This window comes from Clarias gariepinus, chromosome 21 (assembly GCF_024256425.1).
Source record: "Clarias gariepinus isolate MV-2021 ecotype Netherlands chromosome 21, CGAR_prim_01v2, whole genome shotgun sequence".
Lineage (NCBI taxonomy): Eukaryota > Metazoa > Chordata > Actinopteri > Siluriformes > Clariidae > Clarias > Clarias gariepinus.
In genome coordinates this window covers 16,278,885-16,301,603 of record NC_071120.1, presented here as the reverse complement: position 1 = coordinate 16,301,603, position 22,719 = coordinate 16,278,885, and the positions used below count along the sequence as shown (strand labels likewise).

The 22,719-nt window shown below is 36.0% G+C and overlaps 1 protein-coding gene across 1 annotated transcript; it reads left to right on the top strand.

Annotated features, from left to right (window-relative positions):
• The first annotated feature begins 1,140 nt into the window (after positions 1–1,140).
• On the top strand, positions 1,141–10,768 carry LOC128509076 (uncharacterized). The gene is made up of 12 exons (XM_053480646.1): positions 1,141–1,194; positions 1,303–1,431; positions 2,771–2,968; positions 3,968–4,133; positions 4,336–4,519; positions 5,722–5,804; positions 5,943–6,290; positions 6,464–6,643; positions 6,982–7,128; positions 7,262–7,311; positions 9,039–9,259; positions 9,350–10,768. Exons 1-12 carry the CDS (start codon positions 1,141–1,143, stop codon positions 9,939–9,941), a joined length of 2,352 nt encoding a protein of 783 aa, XP_053336621.1. The 3' UTR covers positions 9,942–10,768.
• The last annotated feature ends 11,951 nt before the right edge of the window (positions 10,769–22,719 follow it).

The window sequence follows — 22,719 nt, the reverse complement described above, 5'->3', positions numbered from 1 at the left end:
CTCAAGAAGTTTAGACCAGGCAGAGTGGATATAGATTAAGTGCAAGAAAGTGTTTTTTAAAAGTGTGTCCACAGTAGCAGCGTTTGGAAAAATAATCCCATGGAGGATCTCAGCACTGCGACATCAAACCTAATTAGACTAATCAGCCAAGTGAACATACTGTACACTTCAGCTGAACATGCACATCCGTGCCACATTACCGGGTTGTATGGGACCTTTAATTAGGAAGCATGGCAACCACAAATCTCTCTTTCTTTCCTCGGCCCAGGCAAGAAGCAGTACGTTCAAGCCCATTATGCATTAATGAGAGACCAGAGGAGTGCACCAACACCAGGCGTCAAAGCTGTCAGCCTCTCGGATATCACCTTGGCGTGGTACTCGAGCAGCGAGTGACGGATCAACAAGGAGATGAAAGATCACATCATTACTACAGCACCTGGATTACTCTTTTGTCGGCATAAAAGGATAGCAGGTAGGATGAATTTTATCATCTAGTTGAGTATTCACACCTTCACACTACTTTGACATGAGCAATAGTCTTTGATACTAGACATAGACATAGTATTTTGTCTTCAAAGGAAGGTAGAGGTGGTTAGAAATTTGATCTTTGTTTGACAAATGTAGAAAATGAAGAAATTTAATTATAGTAAGTGATACTAAGTAATGTGCCTAATAAAATGTAAACAATATCAATCAGAACACTTTGTATATAAACATTGTCATTAACTTTAACTATAATCTGATTATCCTAATTTATCTCTCTGCAATGAGGGCTCAGTGTTCAGTAGTAGTACATGCATAATATAATTGGTTTCTCCTGAATTCTGATCGTTTCCTTGCCTTCTTGCTCTCTGGATGACGTGACACTGGGCTTAAATGCTATCGTGTTTCACAGACATCTTATTCATTAGTAATGGTAGAACTGAAATGGAGCAGAACAGCTTTTATTCTCTCTGAACAATCATCATTGTCATGATCTTTTAATTACCCTGTATATAAGGCCAACCATAATTTGCCATTTGTGTGTGTGTGTGTGTGTGTGTGTGTGTGTGTGTGTGTGTGTGTGTGTGTGTGTGTGTGTGTGTGTGTGTGTGTGTTATCTTTTCATAGAACGGCAGATTTGAAAGCGAAGTGGCGAACATGAGACATAGCCAGAGTGTCCATCAGCTGTTTGATAATGCAAAGGGGGCAAAAGTAAATGTGAATGAAGTGAACGAGCTAAGTAACCTTAATAAATACGTTTATTTAAAAGAGCAAAGAAAATCTTATGCTGCATACCATGTTTTATTTCTTCCACTACAGGCTCTTACCCAAGGCAGGACAGGGACGAGGACACCTACATACATCCATAGACTGGCCCTGGACAGTGTTGTCACCAGCAAAGGCAGTCTCATTCTGCTAAATGGACCTAATGCTATCGAAGTTCAAAAGGTATAATCTGATACCATAAGAAATATACATTCCTACAGTATGTCCAAGGGGTATACAGTTGGAAGGGGTTTTCATGGTGAATTGGTACCACTATAAATGGAATTTTAAGTAAGCTCATAATGTTATCCAATAGTCCAATTGGATTTTTATGAGTTTTTGTTGGATGTTAAGGGCTTAGTCATAAGGTACAGGACTATGTAAAAGTCTCAGGTACATGTTAATGATTACTGTAGAGCAGGTTTTCAAAAAAAGGTAGGAATAAAAACTAGTAAACTATAAATAATTATTGAAACAAAGGCAGTATTCGGCATAATGACAAATTTAGCAGTTTTGCAGGAAAGCTTATGCAAGCCTTTAGAGGACTTTGTCTGTTGCACCTCAGTTTTGCATGCATGTTTTTGTAGTTTTTTGTTTTTTTTAAGTGCTTGCACATATAATGTGCTGCTTTCTCCTCTGGCATGCAAGCATTTTTCTTTAAAAGCTATAAAATCAGAAAAGTTTTGTACAAACTCAATAATCATCTCTACAAATAGTTGCAATGAAAAACACAGAGTGTCTAAGATTTTAGCATAGTACTGTAAGTGAAAACACATATGCTATTCACAGTGTGAATATAATGAGTGCTAGGATGGTGTTTAACATCGGTTACTTTTTATTCATTAAAGTACATTATACTGTATATTTTACGTTTATGTTATTTATGGTAAATGTTGTTGAATGTCCATGAAACAAGTTTGTTTCTGTTGTCACTTAAACTACAGTTTAATGGCTATAAATAGTATTTTTTTACTGCAAGTTCTGGTGGAATAAAACAAAAAAAAAATGCTGCTTGTCATGTTACCAAGAAAGAAAGTATAAAAAGCTCCACCTTGAAGTTTTTCCTACAGTATATGTTTCCCAGAAAAGTGCTCCCACTGCATTTTCCTTACAGATATAATTTTTTTTCCAAAGAAAACATCATGTTAACAATTACCTGTTAACACCCTTAAGTTATTCTAGTCCTCCATGGCAGACTAAATGAGATTTAAAAAAAAACTATACACAAAAAAAATTGACCGAATTGTTGCACATTATCCGAATAATAAGTGAAAGGTAAAAAGGTACAAATGGATAAAGGTATATACTGTATGTATAATTGAATGAACTACATTCCAAGGCCATGAGGTTAAAATGGATTGCATTTGGTCACCAAATACGCAAGTGTTTTATTCAACAAATCACCAACGCCTGCAGGTTTTTGGACTACTATATATTATAGCTAACTCACTGCCATTTTTTGTAAGTTTCCCACTGTATTATTTTCAAAGCCTTTGGATTTTCCTGATTTTCTAATACACAGCCCAGGAAATTAAGCCAGCTGGTGAATAGAGACCTGCTGACTGATGTTTACCTGCCAGCTATCACTAAGAAGACGACCAACCTACAAACAGCGAAAGTAAATCTCAGTCATTCCTGTCCATATGTGTACAACAGCAGACGCCGCAGATCCACCTCCTCTGTCATCTCACAAAGAGCCTCAGACTTCAATCTTCAAACGGTGAAGGACCATCATGCAGCATTTAGTTTTAGAGTTGACACAAATACACAAATCATCACTGAGGCAATGCATTCAAGTCAGTGATGAGATATATCTCTGGCCTTGTGTATTTCTGGCAGAACTATTTCGGCTGCACTATTTTGTACAAGAGACAGGCTATTTATTTTTCTGTAGTACAAGAACGTTTTCATTATTCACCGGCTTATTATGTCTTTGCAGTTAATCCAAATTCTTTACATTTGGGCCAGGGGTAGCTCAGTGGTTAAGGCATTGGACTACAAACCCCACAACCTCCAAGTTCTCACTGTTGGGTCCTTGAGCAAGGTCCTTAACCCTCAACTGCTCAGATGTATAATGAGATTTAAAAAAAAAAATGTAAGTTGCTCTGGATAAGAGCGTCTGCTAAATGTAAAGTAGCAGTTTGTAATTGTTGCAGCTTCCTGCTTCTGATGTAAATCACAACTATATCAAGACAAGTTTGCCTATATTCAGGCCAATAATAAAGTAAAAGGAAAGCTTAAACATTCACACAAAGACAGATACAGTATACTGCATGGTAAAATTGCATATTCAAAGAATTTATTTATTCCTTTTCAATAATTAATTGCAATAGAGCCCTGGAGCAAGTACATCCTATTGCCAGTCCATCAAATTATTGCAAATTACAGTGTTTTTTTTTTTTTTTTAGTCCTAAAATTTTTTCCTTAATCTTTATAAATAGTATCTTTATGCTCTGTTATTACAATGGCAAAGTAGTGAGGGTTGTGTCAGGAAGGACATTCGGCATAAAATCTGTGCCAGATTAAATATACAGATAGCATAATCTGTTCTGGTCACATCTAATGGGAACAGCCGAAAGCAGAACATTCTGCATTTTTGAATTCTGGATTTTCCTATATGTACACATGAAAAGTTATTAACCTTTCAAAGATTCAAAAAGTTGTGATATTTAAAATATGTCTTTAATTTTCATATTTTTCATATTATTTTCATAATCAGAATTATCTAAAGGAGCAAAAAGAGTCAAGGAAGTCTAATGTCTTAGTGACGATGCTGTACCTGGGCCATGGAAAGCCTCAGACCACCCAGGATGACATGAAAGTGCTTCAACAGAAATGTGGAGGGGAGAACATCTGTGTCTTTAAAGGATCTGTTCAGCCTGGAGGTAATAACTCCAGACATACTGCATACCATGGAGTTAAAAAGTAAAAATGCAATAATTTAAAGAGTTCTGTTACAGCTTACTTTCCTACCTGGCATAGAGAACTATAATAATAATAATGCCCCATTTTCTCTAATGTTCCTCAGCTGAGTATGAAATAATCACCATAACTGTGATTAAGCAGAATTTAAAATATCATCCACAGAGCAGTTCCAGTTTATTTCTCAAAGACACCTTGGCTACCCATTTAGTGCCACCTTTTACGTCAATGGAATAATGGCCGGGAGAATAAGCTCGTGCTGTGAGTATCGTTACACCCCTGGCTTTCAGCAAGGCCGCAAGAGCTGTTTTAGACTGGTTCGACTCAGTGGTGGGAAACCCTGCTATAAGTAAGTGCTTTTTATAATACTTCAGATGTACTGCAACTTTGGTACAAATACTCTTTGGACATAATGCTCTTTTATTTGAGACCACTTTTTTAAAGAGCACTTTAATATGTTTTTACACTGTAAAATTTTGGCTTATTATGTGTCACCAATAAGTGATTTATTTATGACATATAATAATGAGTTATTATTATTATTATTATTATTATTATTACTACTATTACTACTATCATTATTACTATTATTATTACTACTATCATTATTATTATTATTATTATTATTATTATTATTATTTTTATTATTATTGGTGGTAGTAGTAGTAGTAATAGCAATGATGGTCGTATCAACAAAAACATTGTTGAGTGAAAATTGGGAAAAAAGTTCTGATAGTAAGGGGAGTTTTGAGTTTTAATATGAACTCAATTCAACCTCAAATCAACTTACATTTATCTAACACAACCTCAACTTTTACTTAAACTTGCTTTAAACTGAGGTCTGTTAATGTGAACCGCGATTAAAGCTGATGTTGTGTTGTGAAGTCGGGTTGATTTAAGGTTGGGTTAAGGTGAAATAGTTGACGTTTAAGGTGAATTAAAAACAGTTCACAATAAGTTGTTAAATTACAGTAAGTTAAAACTGAGTGGAGGTTTAATTTTAAGTTTTAAGTTGAATCAAACTGTGGATGAATTCGAAGTTGAAATTGAGTTTAAATTGCATTTCAATTGCTTGAGATGAGTTGATGTTGATTAAGTTGAGTTGAAGTTGATTACTGAACTTATGTTTAGTTGAGTGGAGAAGGGTAGAGCTGAGTTGACATTAACGGCTGAGATTTATTTTGAGTTGGATTAAATTGAAATTGAGTTACATGAAAAATAATGTTGATTTCAGATTAACTTAATGTTAAATTCAAGTTATTTTGATTATTTGTTTAATAATTTAACAATATTTTGAGTTAAACTGAGTTGGAATTGCGTGGAAGTTATAGGTGGGCTGCTGTGAGTTAAATCAAAATGAGGTTTTAAGCTGAAGTTTAAGCTAAATTTATTGAGTTCAGTTTATTTTAAATTGAATTTTAGTGCATTTAAAGATAAACCTAAGGTTAAAATTAAGTAAAAATGTATTTAAGTCAATGTTGAGATAAACTTGGGATGAGTTGAAGTATGATATGGGACACCTCATTTCTGCATTTTTTCCTTCTATTCCAGATGTGTGAATTCTAGACATGGTATTGGCAATGAACCAGAAGATATTATTCATCACAATATTGAAACCCTCAAATCTCAAAAAGGTTGGATGAATTGCATATTAATTAATTAATTAATTAATTAATTAATTAAGTGTTACCAGTTTTCCACCTATTGTAAAAAATAGTCAGTGTTTACATAATACACACATTATATTGGATCATAATTTAAATCATTTTTAGGTGATGTAGAGTCTTGTCCTTCCTCCCCTTTGTTTATCCCTACTGGACTGGAGAGATTTGTACAGAGAACAAGAAAGCTTCACAAAGATGCAAGCAAAGAGCTAACAGATAGTGAAGACATGAATGAGAGCATGACAGACAGGAAACGACACAAGCGACAGAAGAGACGTTATGCACGACTAAGAGACAGCAAGGGCTCTGAGGAATCTCAAGACAAAAAAGACACCAAAGAGGATGAAGCCATTTCAGTTGTCTTGGAAAGCCCAAAACCTCATCTGGAAAAATCTAAAAAGACGATGGAAAATGGCAAAGAGAAGCCAAAGACCAGCAATAAAGACAGCATCCTAGGTGAAGATATTTTTACATTTATGAAAGTTAACTGCGCTTGTTAAAAGACTGAAAATGATCTCTTTGGCGTCTTATTGTTTCAAACTTCAACAACTTTAGTCATAAATGCTATATTTCATGTGATAAAACCCTTTTAAAGGAGGAGGAGTTATGGATAGTTGTACTTTTTGAAGATTTATTGCAGGACAGAGAAACCCTGAGTAAGCAAATTGGAAAGAAAAAGCTAGATCCTCGGGAATCAAATGGCGAAAGCAGAAATGGGGATAGACTAAGAGACTTCTATGAAGAATGTGTTGAAATGAGCACTGGTCTGGAATCAGGCCTAGAACAACACAAGTGGTTCAAGGCAAACAGTAAGTAAAGATCTGTGGCTTATTGCTCAGAGACAAGGTTCCCACTGAGTCATATAATTGTATTCCCTTGAGTCACTTTTTTTTTCATTTTTGGCAGAAAAATAGTTAAGGTACTTTCAGAATAGGCCAGGAAGATGTTTAAAAGCTATGGATCTTCTGAATCTTCCTCATTACTCAAACCCAGCTAAATAAAGACTAATAACTAATGAGACTGAGAGCTTATAACATTTACAGTAGATTACTGTTACTGAACATATTGAAGGAGCTTAAAAATATAGTGTATAGTTAAAGTTCAAAAGCTGTTTCTCCCCACGCCCATTTTTCATGTTTATTCTTAGAGATTGAGAGAAATAAGCTCAGAGAGCAGCTTATTTTAGATCCCCATGCTAATGACTCAGCTACTGAGCTGGAACTCAGTGAAGAGAGTGATAACAGTGGCTTCCGTTCAAAGTCAGGGAAGCCCAAGACTGATCTAAAAAGCCAAGGTTGGTTTGACGAAATCAATACACATACAGTAACTGCTTTATATAAAACAAAAATAATAGTACATTTGTGATTCCTGCATGCATACAGTATGCTGAGCTAGTGCTATTACTTAACCACAAAATCTCTTTTTAGAGATCCAAGAGAGTGATGCAACTGAGAAAAAACAAGAACTGCAAAAAAAGGTTGGTTCAATACCAAAGCCGGCATAAATTTTATTTTATTTTACAAATGTTATGTAATATGCACAAAGCTGTTGACTAATGTGCGGTTACATTAAATCAAAGACCATGTCTAGCCAAGATATAATCAGGTGTGAACCCAAATAAAAGCAAAAGTTAGTGTTCAGAAAGAAAAATGTGGCTTATGATGGCTAATTTGAACAGCTTAAAGACAATGCAGCATATTGAAATGCCATTTCTCTTGGTACTGGTTACAATACTGAACCTGCATAAAGATCCTGAATATACAGTAAGTTGGATGACAAATTCTCATAAATTCTAATACATTATCAGAGAAACCAGTACTAGAGGTATATAATCTTATGTGAGACAATAGGTATATGAGACAAACAAAATTTTACATCCATAGACAAAGCACTAATCTGTGCTCTTTACTACAGCTTATTTTACAGCTTTAACATTTTTTGTTAAAGCTTTGTTAACCAATCTTTATTACTCCAAAAATATTTATAGCAGACATGGTGTTTGTGAGCAGTATAAAAACGATGAATATGCCTAGAGCTTAGAGGCAAAATTTCCTGGCAATTTTTATCAATAAAACAAACCAGTGCCCATTTTCTTGTCCAGCTGGGTAAATGAAGTGCCTTTTTTTTTTTTCAGAAAGATGTAGTAAATAGTGAAAAATATTTTAGATAGATTTATTCCAAAGTGAACAGACACTCACCAGCCACTTTAATAGAAACATCTGTACCTTCTTGAATTAGTCCAAGTCATGCAATATTCCAATAATGTTGTAGCATCACAGCGCATACCTTCATTCCAATACATATCAAGACCTTCAGTTTATGTTTTCAACCAACATTAGAATGGAAAAGTAGTACAATCTCAATGACATTGTTGTTTCCCCTCCCCTACCTTTCTACTCACCGTGGATTTAAATAATGGTTATTTGAGTTGCTATAGCCATCCGTCAGCTTGAGTCCATTTGTCCATTCATCTCTTCACGCAAGTTCACTGTACTTAGAAACTGAAGAATAATTTGAATAATTGAAGAATAATAATTGAATAATTAGGTGACTCACTGCTTTTGATACCTTTTACTTTTCCCATAAACTAATCATAGAATTTGTGCTCATTTACAGCTTAAGAGAATATCTTGATTTAGCATATTGCTTTAATTTATCTTTGCAGTATTTGTATGTATGTGCAATAACGGGGCAAGGCTGTACAGGGTGGGTGAAAATTAATTAGACAATATTTAATAGTTATGGAACTTGTACTATCACTGGAGTCATGAGGAAAACAGTCTCTAAATAAATGGTAGTATGTACATGTAGGTTTTTATATTTTCCACGTCAAGGGGAGTGAAATTCCATTGTTCTTGTGTTCTTGAGATGGTGGCGTACACTGAAAGGGAGGAATGGAACACCATGTCCAGGGACAATAAAAAAATGTTCATGCAAAGTTGATAACCTCAGGCTCGGTGAATGATACAAGAAGTTGAAATTTGAAGATTTTCTTTCATTTTTCTATGTAATAAAGTACATGGACAATTTATTTTAAAAAATTGGTATTAGAAATAGGGACTTCATTACAAATTTTTTAATGCATAGTTACTTTTCACCCACCCTGTATATTGTATTGTAGTTTGTGGAATAAAGTACTAAATATTTTAGAGTTATTTACATTTTTAGAAAAATCAAAAATGCAGTTTTATACATTTATTGCAGCTGGATGCTATGATGGAGGTGCTGAATACATCAGACGAAGTGGAGCTGGTGCTGAGAAATACAGGTGTAACAGATGAACTGCTAAAGGGTTTTGTGTCAGCACTAAAGAACAGTCAATCTGAGATCACCCTGGTCAACCTCAATCTCAACCATATTGGACCTCAAGGAGTTCATGCATTACTGGACCTTCTACATGCCAAATCAGAGATCAAGGGACTACTGTAAGCAAACAAAAGCAGAGTTTGATGTTGATCAATTTAGGATCTTTTGAATCTCCCATTAATTATTAATCAATTTAATTTTCTGCCTAGATTGTTTGGAAATCATCTAGGTGATGTGGGCGTTCAGGTTCTGCTTAGTGGTGTGGCTGATCTTCAAGAAAAAACAGCAGCATCACCAGGAATACCAGCATATCCAAAACAATTCTATTATTCTGAACCAAGCTTTGCACTCATAGAACTGGACTTGGGTGGAAATGGGATCGGCAGTGAGGGACTGAGAGTATTAGGCACCTTCATAAGGTATCACTCCCGGCTGCAATATCTGGGCCTGGCCCAAACATGTTGCTCCAGCATGGAGGCCTGGTATGTCTTCTTTGAAAGTCTGAAGGTTAACAATAAGCTAACCCACATCATTCTAGATGAGAACAACCTGGGAGACCAAGGGGTTAAATTATTTGCTGAGGCTCTGCAAATCAATGAAGGCTTGCAGAAAATAGACTTAGACCGTAATAATTTTGGGGAGGTGGGAGGAAATGCTCTACTCGAAGCTCTCTCAAGCGGCCAGTGCTCTCTTCAGCACTTAAGCTTAGAGGATAACTATATCAGTACAGTGCTGATGAGCAAATTTCAAGAAGTGATCAAGACTAGTGGTGTACATACTACATTAAAAGGCAGCCTTTGAAGGAGCCCAATTCTTAGCCTCACCAAAACGGGAAGATAAACATCTTGGTGACCTGTGTGTGGGTGGCTTCTCACAATTCCAAATTAATTGCTTTATGCATTCAGAGTTCCATCTGCTTGACTGTTCAATATAAACTTGGCCCATGAATGCAAATGTTCATAGAAATATTTGCCTCAGCTCTTGTGGGGTTTTTGCGTCTGTCTCAGTTGGAAGCTCGTATTAACATATTTTTTAAGTCAATAATTTTGTCTGTAATCCTACAACTGTGAAATTTTAAGAAAGGGGAAAAAAAAGAAAAGGAAAATTTTTTGTGATCCAGAGATCTCATTTACTAAGGAATTTATTTTACATCTCCTGAACTGAACGTGAGTATTGGTTTTGTGCTTACCATGATGTTTTTAAAATGATTTTATTGAAGAATTTAGTGCATATTTACTTCCTTTTTTAAATTCTAGTTGGGATCTTTTAGTGTAATTGCCCAAACATGAAGTTCATATACACATCATATTATTAATAAAGCATTTTAGGAAATAAAACTATTGCATATACACTGATCAGCCATAACATTATGACAACTGAGAGGGGAACTGAACAACACTCATCGCCAGCTATATACACCAGCAAACTGGTGACAGGATCTTGAGCACCCAAGGCTTACCCATGCTCGGGGGGAAAATTCCCCAGACCCCACAGACACCACAGCACACCATCAGAGTACTTGCAGGGCCTGTACAGTCATTAATTTAATAAATAATACACAAATAACGTTACTTTTTTTTTCAGTTTTTTCTCATCTTCCAAAAAAATACCAGTAGGTGGATCAACCAACTTTTTATGTAAATTAATAAAAAGAATTAGCAATACAAGGTGCTTAATTGCATTGTTTTATTGCTCCATCACTCCATCAGCTTTCATGCCAAATACATATCTGGAGGGCTATGCAGATCCTCGCAGGGATCCTTTCTCTTCAACCAGAGTCATGGGCTGCTCTTCTCAGTGGGTTTAAAGAAAGCTTTGATGGCTTGCCAATCAGCTAGGACTTTTAAAAGTACACACATAAAATTCAGAGTGACCAGTGTTGGGGAAAAATCTATTTTTAATGGAGCAGTACCATGCATTCATGGATACATATTGTGATTTGTGATAAGTTTATTTAAAATATGTTTTAGGCAGTTACATTTAAACAGATGTTAGCATGTCAAAATTAATAGAAATATAGAGACAATAGAAAAATAAAAAGATAGTCAGATTTGGCAGCTATTTAAGCAAAGGAAAAAGGGTTAGACAGGAAGAAAATGAAATGCATACTTTCAATTTTGCACAAATGATGAAAGGAATAAAAGAACAGGAACAACATTTCTGAAGAAGCAAATATGGCAAAAAGAACCGAAGCCACCCCCCCCTCCCCCCCTAAAAGATTTACCTCATATACACACTGAGAACAAGGCAGAGTGAAGCAAACCTAGAAACCCATAAATCACAAATGGAATATATAACATTTTTGATAGATGCAGTAAAATGGTTTTATTAAGGACAAACCAAATCGTAAATTATCTTATTTCTCTTTCTGTGGATTACGTTTTAGTTCACTGATCACTGTCAGTCCTAGGAAAATGCAAAATATAGCTTTTGAGTTCTAAATCATTTAATAGCGGTACTACCAGCACATTTCAGAACAGTTTGTATTACTAAGTTGGATTTCAACAAGTTTTATTCTGTCAACATGCTCTGGAATTTTTCACAAAAATAAAGTTCAGTGGAACTAATGACAAGCTGTTCACTTGAACATAACAGCAACCAGTTTAAAAGATGTATTTCTCATAATAAAAAAACTATGTAAATACTGTAATGTTAATGTAAATCACTTTAACTCATACACAGCCACAGAACTTGTCCAAATTGGCCAATCAGGCAAGTTAAACAATTAATTATAATTTCCCACTTTGAACACAGTAATTGATGTTCACTATCCCATAAATTGTTGAGACTATCAACCAATCAGAGAGTCTGTTCCAATAGGAAGCTTTGCTTCTGAGGATATTTGAAATCAACCTATTTTGTCTGTAATAAAGTAATTAGTTGGAAAGTTTAAAATATTAAATTCAGTTTACTGTTATTTTTAGGCTATTTAATCTTAGTCATAAGCAGTTAGTTAATATAGTTAGGTATACATTTCAGCAACTAAATGTATTAGTTTTAAGCATTAAGGGAGAACATACATCTGTAAACAGCATTATCCTATACAGTACATTGTTGCAGGGACCTGGAGCCTATCGGAGGAGACTTGGGGCACTAGTGGGGTACACCATGGATGTGGTGCCAGTCCATCTTATGGCACAAGCACAAAAACACAGACACTCACACACTATGGGCTATTTAGAAATTCCAATAAGCCTACTTTGCATGTCTTTGGACTGTGGAAAACACATCAAGCACAAGAACTTGCAAACTTCACCTGCACAGACCTGAAATGGGAATCGCCCCTCCGACTCTGTTTTAAGACAAAACTGTTTTTTTATCATAGGGTTAAGATGTAAAAATAATAATAATAATATGTCAAGCCCTGAATTTAATGATTAAGCAAATTCTCCAAACTAAGTGAATCATATCAAGGATATAGAAAGAGACAGCTTAGGCATAGGATCTACCACTGGTAAAGGTTTCTTTAATCACTCTTAAAAATGTTATAAAAGAGAACACATGGTGTGACATCACTGCACATGGGAGCATTCCCCTTTTAGGGGCATCTAATTTCAGCAAAGAAATTTATGGAAAATCTGCCATTTCTGGCAACTGAATTCAACAATATGTGTCAAGTCCAAGTTTAAATTTAAGTTTAATAAGTTAAATAAGTTTAAATATGTGGCAAGTGTGCTGTGTAAGCTTAATTTGCTCCATCTCCTTCTAGCTTACAGACTGTTACAAGGGGGGAAAAATGTGTACAAATGTAAGTAGGTTGCCAGTAAAAATACAGGTGAGAAGAACAATGTGGTAATTGCTTGTTCAAACCACCTGCTCTCTGTCCACAGCCAAAATTGAGCCCTTTTTCTCCAAACCCCCTGCCTGATTCTATTTGGGTAGCCATCTGGCAAAAGAGGTAATTTTCCGTAACCAAGCAGATTAATCACATGACAAGATGCTAGCTCATTACTACTAGTTATGACTCATCCATAATGAATAATTAATTCTGTTTTAAGGATTTTAATTGGAGGCATTTTGGTTCAATGTTTAGACCAGTTGACTCTCATGTACTGTACAGGGGTTTAAATCTCACCTCTAATCTGTGTGTGCAGTTTGCATGTACACCCTTGCGTTTAGTGGGTTCCCCCCAGGTTTCACCTCAAATGTATGATTACATGTGTGAGTAAGTGTGCCTGTGCCATGTGATAAGACGCCACATCATCTACTGTGTCCCCTGTCTTGTGCCCTGAGTTCCCTGGGATAGGCTCCAGGCCCCCTTAATGACTATGTGGCAATTCAAGCCTAAAATGAGTGGATGGTTAATGTGAGAACTGTTCCAGGTCATCCATCAGTGCTATGGCATGACCCTAAAAATGTATTTGAGATGTCCTTTTGCGCAATTAAAACTTACCTTCACCAATCATGTAAAGTATTTCTCAATCCAAAGCACACAATGATTTTTGGTTCCACGTGCTTAGATACTGTACTTACTAGTATATGGTGTTTTCCTGCGAGATCCAGACTAGCCCACCAATCGAAGTCCATGAGGTTACCAATACCACTTTCAGTGTTCCCAATTTTGTGGATGCCTGTTGAAAGACACTGGTTGGTGACACTACACCCATTTCATTGTAGCATTACAGTATGTGTTTCACTAGCTGCGTGGCCAAAAGTCATGACACCATCTGCTGAGCAGTAAGCTAGGTTTCCCCAACAGCAAAAGGAGGAGATGTAGCTCCCAGTCATGCTCAGCCTATTCCTGCACAGCTGTTGCATGCTCAAAAAGCTTCACAGGGGCTTCTGGATTGGTCATTGAGGACATCTTTGGGAGCATCCCAGCCAGGCCAGCTGGAGCAACCACAGATGGAGGAGCTCCAGCTGGAGGAGCAGTTATTTGCAGCAGCATCTGGAACATGCATGTCTGGTGTGTTCTTAAGTGATGGCTTAGAAGCACTGGTGTTGTTCATGATGAAAGTCATAAAGAATCTGATATTGACTCTGGAAACTCAATCTGAATGATGCATTCCTATTCAGTTACACCTCTATTAAGGATATAGTCCAGATGGCATTGGGGTAAAAGAGAGAAGGACTGCAAACAATTATATCCTCAGAGGACCTGTTATTATGACTGTCTAGATTGTTAATGACAAAGTGTCAGGCAACCTTCATAATGTCTAACTATGCTGTATCATAAAGCCAAAGCTTCTTACAGTGTTATGCAGTGATTGCGCAACTATTCAAAGAAATGTCAGGATTGGGGAAGATTAACCAAATCATTCACTGTTGGCAGCTTCTCTTCTGAGCCCTATAATGTATGTGCCAGTATTTCAGACCAACAGCTTGATATGTGACTGCCAATTCCCATCATTTTGATGAGAGCCACAATAGCACCACTGAGGCAGCAGTTAGTTTGGCATTTCTATCAGACCTTTGAACATGATCATGTGAAATCTAATGAAACAGGAACTGGGACAGCCCCAAATAGCATTCAGAGGGGAGAATAGAACATACAGTAAGATCCAAACTGTGGGTTGGCAGAGACAAAAACAGTTGATCCATACCATCAAAGCGTCTTTAGTCACAGGGCCCAATTTACATCACTATCAAAAATATTAATTAAATTATATTTGATTTACACCACTTTAAGATATCCTGGTTAAACTAATTGAACAATCATCATCCATCCTCAGTACTAATCAGGACCGTGCAAATGTATTGTATGACCTTTCCACTGAAGTCAGCAAAGCATGTGATTCACCTGTTGCCTGATTCATAATGATGTAATTCTGAAAGGAATGGATATTACTCAACAATCTCTGGTTCTATCCTGAGCTCATGTTATAAACTGCGTGGAGGTTAATGTGTTCTCTCTGTGTCCATGTCTTTGGTTTCCCTGTTTCCCCCATCTCCCAAAAATGTCAGCAAGTACACTGAAGACAAAAAAAGATATAGGTCATTGACCTATATATATATATATATATATATATATATATATATATATATATATATATATATATATATATATATAGTGTCTAGGACCTACAGGTATATCTGCCTAATGCCCAGTGTTCAGATTCATCACGATCCTGAATTGGATAAAACTTCTAGGAAAGATGAATTCATGGTAGTATGTTAGCTCTGTCAAATGGAATTATTATTATTATTATTATTATTATTATTATTAGCGATAGTAGTAGTAGTAGTAGTAGTAGTAGTAGGATTAGTGGTATCAGCAGTAGTAGTAGTATTTTAAAAGTTTAGTATTTTAAAAGCAGTAGTATTTTTTTAAGAAAAACAACTAATGCAAGTAAAAGAAATAAAACAATAAAACAAATGTAGAACAAAGAAAAGTTTTAACATGAGTTCACAAAAGATCATGAGTTCAAAAAGATCTAGGAAGAGGTTTCACAATCGTGCAGTACAACGGGCAGCAGACGCTAAGTAACCAACCAAGAACATGTAGACCTTAAATAGGACATTTAATTGTTACTAACAGCACCTTTGGCAAGGTCATGTGAACTCTATAGATCTTTTATAGTCTCTTTAGGCTGATGAGAAATGAGGTCCAAGGAGGCCATCTGATGGCAAAAACCAGCACTGACACGACAATCAGTATTGTTTTATTTCTGACATTTGAAATGCAAAAGTGAATAATTTAGAAACCTCTAAAAGGATGACATTGATAGTACCAGTACAGTGGATAAACAGTAAAATATGATTAATTATCCTAAAACATGTAAAAGTAAAATACTTGTAAAGATAGTGCTAGGGCAGGACATCTGTGTTTAGTCATTAGAATAGATGACTGCTTAGTAAGGTCATATAATAGTTCAGGAATATGGAGCAATTTTAGAGGACTATTTAAAATTTCATGCTTTCCATGAAGAAAAGTTACTTCATGTTCCCACATTATGAGATACGCAGTCCAGCCAAAAGAAAAAGACAGGAAAAAAAGTCACCACCTGGATTTAACTAAACAAATTGTTAAGAGGCTTCCATTGGATAACTACTGCAGTGATTAATATGTAACAGCTGGCAACAAGTTATTTAACCAAAACTGATGCACTGACCAGCATTTCTTAAACAACCATGTCTGAAGACATCCTGTGGTCATGGCAAAACGTTACTTTCTTTCAGCAGGGTCAAATTATTGGACTGCATCAAGCAAAGAAAACAACTAAGGGGAAAATACTAACTAAAATTTGGTTAAGAACTGTTCAACTCATTATTAAAAACTGGAAGGTTCCATCTTTGTGAAAAAAATGTGGTTGGGGAAAAATACTATGATTGTGATCAGTGATCACTTAAAGCTCACTCAAATCCTTAAAAAAAACAACAGTAGAAATCACGTCTGTGTTTAATAGTGAAACTAAGAGCATTTCCACACGCACAATGCAAAAAGAACTCAAGGGATTGTGACTAAACAGCTGTGTAGCCTTAAGAAAATCGCTTAACAGTGAGACTAATCAGAAAAAAAAATCTTCAGTTTAATAGGGAGAATAAAGAATGGACTGTGGGCCATTAAAAAAAGGTCATGTGGACTGATGAGTCTAGATTTACCCTCTTCCAGATTATGGGCGCCTCGCAGTAAGAAGAGAGGCGGTGAAGTGATGCATCCATCATGCCTAGTGCCTACCATACAAGCCTGTGAGGATAGTGTTATGATCTGGGGCTGCTTCAGTTTGTCAGGTCTAGGTCCAGCAACATTATGTGTGATAAGGTCAGCTGACTGTGTGAATATACCAAATATATGGATTTGTTTTTCCTTCCATGATGGGACAGGCATATTCCAAAATAACGATGCCAGGATTCATCAGGCTCAAATTGTAAAAGAGTGGGTCAGGAATCATAAGACATCATTTTCACACATGGATTGGGATACTCAGACCTTAACCTCATTGAGAATCTTGGGGATGTGCTGGAGAGGGCTGTACACAGCGGCTTGACTCTTTTATCATCAATACAACATCTTGGAAAGAAATAAATGCAACTCTGGATGGAAATGAATGTTGTGATATTATCGAAACGATGCCAGGGATGAACATGTGCCGTAATCAAAGTAAAAGGCGGTCTTTTTGTGTTTTTACTGTAAACACAGAAAGTTGGTTTTACTTTCTTTATGTAAAAAAAAAAAAACTTTTTAAAAAAGGTCTAGTTTCCAATTAAATAATGGAATCACAAGTGGTTAAAGATGAGAAGCAAGTGGTTAAATCTATAACAATTACAATAGAATAAGGCATAAGCATTGTTCTTCAGTGATGTTATTTTGGCCTCCTCTCTGAGTGCTGTCATTGAGGTCAGATGGTCACAGCTGGAACTGATAGAGAGTTTCAGGAAACTATATACAACTGGAAAATATTCTCAACATACTTTTTTTTTTTTTTACTAGTTTTTAATGCTCTTTTGGGTGATCTGACAATACTGCATTATAAGTATCTGAACTCATGTAAATTATATTATTTACTGTACTTTTTCTGCTGCTTGATACACTCCAAACTACAAGCTGAGTTGGCCCAAACACAGAAATTCTAGTGGAACACAAATAAAACATTGTTTGGCACAAATATATAAATTGTTGAAATCTTAGGATGAGCTAGGATTTGTCCCAAAATGTTGATTTTCCTTTAGTGCCATGACTCTTTATAACGTGAGAGAAAAAAAATCCTGGCAGTACAGAAATCACTCAAACATATGGAAATAATAAGCGTTGATATGTTGATATGCGGAACCACATTCAGTTCTCTTCAGCCTGTTTTAATATATATATATATATAAATTTTTGGTATATTATTTATCTGAAAATCTTTATTTAGTTATTATTTATTTATACATTTAAATTAATAGCGTGCACTAGCATAGGAGTTTACTAACAAAAATGAACTAATTTCTCAATCCATTTACTGTACCTTGCTAGTTCTTCCTAGTTGTTCCCCACTGTAACAGTAGAAAAAAAGAAAATGAACATACAGTATAAAATTGCTGGACATATTTAATAAATCTGGAAATACATGCACTTATAAATTTTAAACTGGAATTTAAATAGTAGGGCTTGGGACAGCAGACGATTCATGATATCTTTGGACTTTTTTTGTGGAAAAACATTTGGAAACCGTTTGTGTGGATTTCAGCATGCCATTTAAAACAGCACAGTATTGTGCACCACATTTCCAAAATACGAATATGTTATATAGCAGACAATTAGTATATACTGTAAAAAGAGGAATATGGTATTATAAAAATGTTAGCACATTTACAAATAACAATAAAACAACTGTTAAGATGTTAAGAAGTTACTTATAACCTGTAGACTTCGAATGTGTAACAATCTCACTTACTCAATCCTTTCGTACACCGTTTAACCTGTACAAAGTCTCGGAAGCCTGGAGCCTATCCCAGGGAACACAGGGAACTAGGCAGGATACGCCCTGAACGTAGTGCCAATCCATTGCGTGGCACAAGCACGCACACACTCACTCACTCACTCACTCACTCACTATGGGCAATTTGAAAATACCAATTAGCCATGCCTCTGCATGTCTTCAGTTACTGTGTGTCTTTGGAAACCAGAGAACATGAAAACACCACACACACACAGACCCAATGTGGGATTCGAACTCTAGACCCTTCAGCCACATTATATGTAATACAATACTTCTATTTACAGAGTGGCAAATCTTGCGTTTCATCAGGTTATGTCGATGCTTCATGAACAGTGACTTTCAAGAAAGGAGGGAAAAAAATTCTGATCAAAGCTTTTCACAGAAGAAATTTCCTCCGCAGGTGGCAGTTGATGCTGTCGAAATTCTTCCTGGCCTCTAGTCTGTCAGGTTGATCTTTTTCCTTTTATCCCCTGATATAGATCACTGTGGGCCACATAGAGAGATGAAAGATGGATAATAAATGACAGGTATTTGTCCCTGTTCCCCAAATGTGATTTATTCGGATATTGATTGAATTTGTGGTAAGTCTTGTATTTGTCCAAAATGATCATGATTGGATTGTGCTTGAGATTGTGAGTTGATGAGAGATATAAGTGGGTTCTTAAATTTTTACAAACAAGCATTTAATAACTAACATTATTACCTGCAATGAAAGAACTTAGTTTCCAGACATAAGTCGTTTTCAAAGGTATTTCTGGCCTCAGATCAGTGAATCCTTCCATCCTGACACAAATGAGATTTCAATCTTACCCGAATAGAATTCTGTTTCAAGCCTCTTTCAGCCTCTCGGCCCGGAGCCACTGGATAATAAGCCTGGAATCTTAAAGGTCTTCCCAGCTCTGTTTGAGTAAAAAGTTAAGTACCTTTGAAAGATTTTGTGACCTGTGTACAAAGAAGGTTTCTAATGAGTTCAGCATTTCGAAAAGGTTGTCAGTAAATATAAGTCAAAGCATATTGTATATATAAAAAAGCAAAAGATTCTTAACATGTGTATGAGCATACTGGGTCGACAGAAAAGGCCTTGTGTGTTGGAGAACACAGACTATTTTAAAATAGGTGTCTGTTTTCGTCATCGTCTCCTAACAGTGAAGTGCGATTACACTGAAAGTGAATCCACCCATTTGGTCAGTGGACAGTTGTCTGGGTGGGGTGTGTGAAGAGTTTGGTGTAAATTCCACTGAGACAGTGAGCAGGTAGCAGACAACAAAAGTGTCCTAGTAGCAGGCAGCAGGGTAATTTTAGAGGGTGTGTTTGAGTAGTTTGGTGGAGCACTGTGTTTGCCGAGACCGCAACAAGTGGACCTAGTGTCAGGACACTGGAGCGTGTGTTTGCCCCCTTTGAGCTAACTCTAAGCTTTTGGCCCAAGTAAAAGCTAATTTGTTTTGGTCTGGTCAGTATGGGCTGGATGCTGTCAGAAATGCTGCTCTGAATGAGGCTACAGTTCTCGTGCTCCGCTTTAAATATTTGCTTTACAAGGGTGATAAATAGTGCAGGTTCCAGCAACTAGAACCATAGATAATCTACTTTTACAGTTCAGTGGGTCCAGGGATAAACTCTTCAAAATTCACCTGTAAAACTAGTTTGGACTTTTTTTCTTCTTAATAGTTAACCAAAATGTGGAATTTAAAAACTGTGGAATAATTAAACAGAAATGCACCTCATCACTGAGTTTTGTTTTGAACTGCATTGTAATGATGGTACTGTATATTCTCGATTCTAAAAGCATTTACAGTAGCAGAACCCAAGGCACAATAGTTGTAAAATTTGAAAGTCAACACACTCCACAAATTACCTCTTCGATCCAGTGTTTGCATTTTTTTTCCCTATGCTAGTGATGTTATGTAGTGATGGTAGGTAAAATCCTTCCTGGCCATGAAGGCCCATAGGATAGCAGTGATTTCTGTTTCCACAGCCCTTGTGCCACATGACCACAGATGCAGAGCTAGTGTATCACACATCAAGCCTCTTTACCTCCCAGCGTTGCAGCTGGTATCAAATTATACTGCTTGGTGACAGAGAAGATTTGCCCAAGGTTGTTACCTGGCGACTGTGTTGACAAACTCTCAACCTTACATTCACAATCACATAGAAACTAGATATGTAACAGAATATGAATAGATTTTTTTTTTTTTACAATAAAAAGGTAATATGTTCCAATACAGATGTGAAGGTTTACAGGTCATCTGGCTGAGACTAGAGGACTGGCATTGCTACATGCTTTTTTTCATATTTTGGAAAATAGACCAAACTAAAATTGTTAGAACTTATCACTCACACAGGAAGAAAGAACTGTTTGAGGGGCAATAAAAAAAAATTGTAAAATAGAATCTTATAAATATTTCTATTTGGGACAAATTACAAAAAAGGTCAATATCAGAAAGCATGAAGACAGTGCTGGGATTTATTCCTCTCTTGTTTTTCAGTGTTTCTGGGGGTGCCATTGTATGATTCATTAAGAAAAGACACAAAATCCCCTTTCTAGTGTAGGCCATGTACTGTATGAACATACTGTACTGTAGATATGGATACATATACAGATATCTGGGGTTTAACCGACTGATTAACCGACATTGCTCTCCACCTCTTTCATGGATAGATGAAAAACCCCTGAAAAACTCTATTGCTGAGTCTGCAAATTAAATTATGAATACTTTTTTGAGAACTTAAGAGAACCAGCTAAAGATAACAAATGAAGACTTTGAGGAAGGGCTTCCTAGTGCGTTTGAATGGAGAAAAGAAGAACTAGGCTCTTGTGACATATATCAGTTATGTGAGGTTCCCACTGGCTGTGACTTTTGAAGAAGAAGCATTATTAATATCTTATTTATGAAGATAAAAAAAAAGCTAAGATGATGTAACACCATATATATCTAGTGTGTGTGTTTATTTATTCTAAAACTAAATAAGGGGTTATTGTTGCTTTACACTGTAACCACAGAGTTTAACATTTCGAACAGAGGATGAAAATAGTTTAGTGAATTGCAATTTGTCCTCAGTGCTGTTTGTCCAGCAGTATTGTTTTATTTTTTATGTATAGTTTGGGGCCAAGATGAATAGAATGCTTAATGAGAATTTGCTTGTGGTCTGGCATTTGTCAACAAGAATACAATTATATTTGATTTATTATGTACTGGGTGATCATTGTAAATATCACAGCAGTAAATCGTGGCTGAAAAGACACTGAAATCGTTTGTCCGTGTCTTTGAGTCTCTCTTTTTGTAAGCATGATACAAAAGTTTAAATCATTAATAAATAACGTTATTAAATAAAAGATAAAGTTATTCAATATTGTGTGTGTTCTAAAAAGGGTCATATTATGGTCAGTCTGTGTTTTCTCCTTGCCAGTATAGTAATCCAAACCAATTTGCATTAGTACGAAGATATGAGAATGCATTGTGTTTAACTATAACTGTGGTTAACTTATTAGGACTCCCTATATGGATAATAGCTTCTTGTGATTAGCAATTTTCAGTTATATAACGAATATAGACCGTTTAAAGGCAACTGCTTTTGCTACGAGCCTTTAAAACAGACAGAGCTCATTTCCATACAACCAGTCAGTCAAAACTGACAGTACCAGCATGATTCTTGTATGCTGTAATTACATAATCATCTAACAAAGCATTTTGTGCTTCTGCCACTAGGAGGTGTTGTTTCCAGTTGCCCATGTGTTAGTCATCTATTTATCCATCCATCTATCCATCCAACCTCCCTCCATCCATCACCCGGGCTACAGTATGTTCTTACAAACTAATGTTTGAATTGTTTATATGAAATTATCACTATAACCAACAGATAAACTGATGAAATCCTGAAAACGAACCCAACATGATCAAGGTCACAGCAAGGTCAATTTTTTTTTCTTTTTTAGCCTCCTTCCTGTTTGAAATATAGTTTAAGGTTGTTTCAGGAATACAAATTAACAACAAGAAGGAATAGACTTCTTACTGGTGGAGGCATCCCCACTGGCATCTTTGATGTCAAGGTCTACTTATTACAAACCAAAGACGTCCAGACCAAAAATATTTTTATCCAATATGAACAAGTCTCCTCTTGATGTTAGAGGATGTTGGATGTAACTTCCTGTTTTCTCCTTTTTACAGTTCAAAATCTTGTAACTCTACTTGATCTAAAGTAAGACACGCTTCTTAACATGG

Coding starts and splice junctions, on each gene's coding strand:
- LOC128509076 (XM_053480646.1), top strand. CDS start 1,141: ATGAGACATAGCCAGAGTGTCCATCAGCTGTTTGATAATGCAAAGGGG. Junction 2,969..3,967: donor CAGACTTCAATCTTCAAACG/GTGAAGGACCAT, acceptor TTTCATAATCAG/AATTATCTAAAGGAGCAAAA. Junction 7,312..9,038: donor AACAAGAACTGCAAAAAAAG/GTTGGTTCAATA, acceptor CATTTATTGCAG/CTGGATGCTATGATGGAGGT.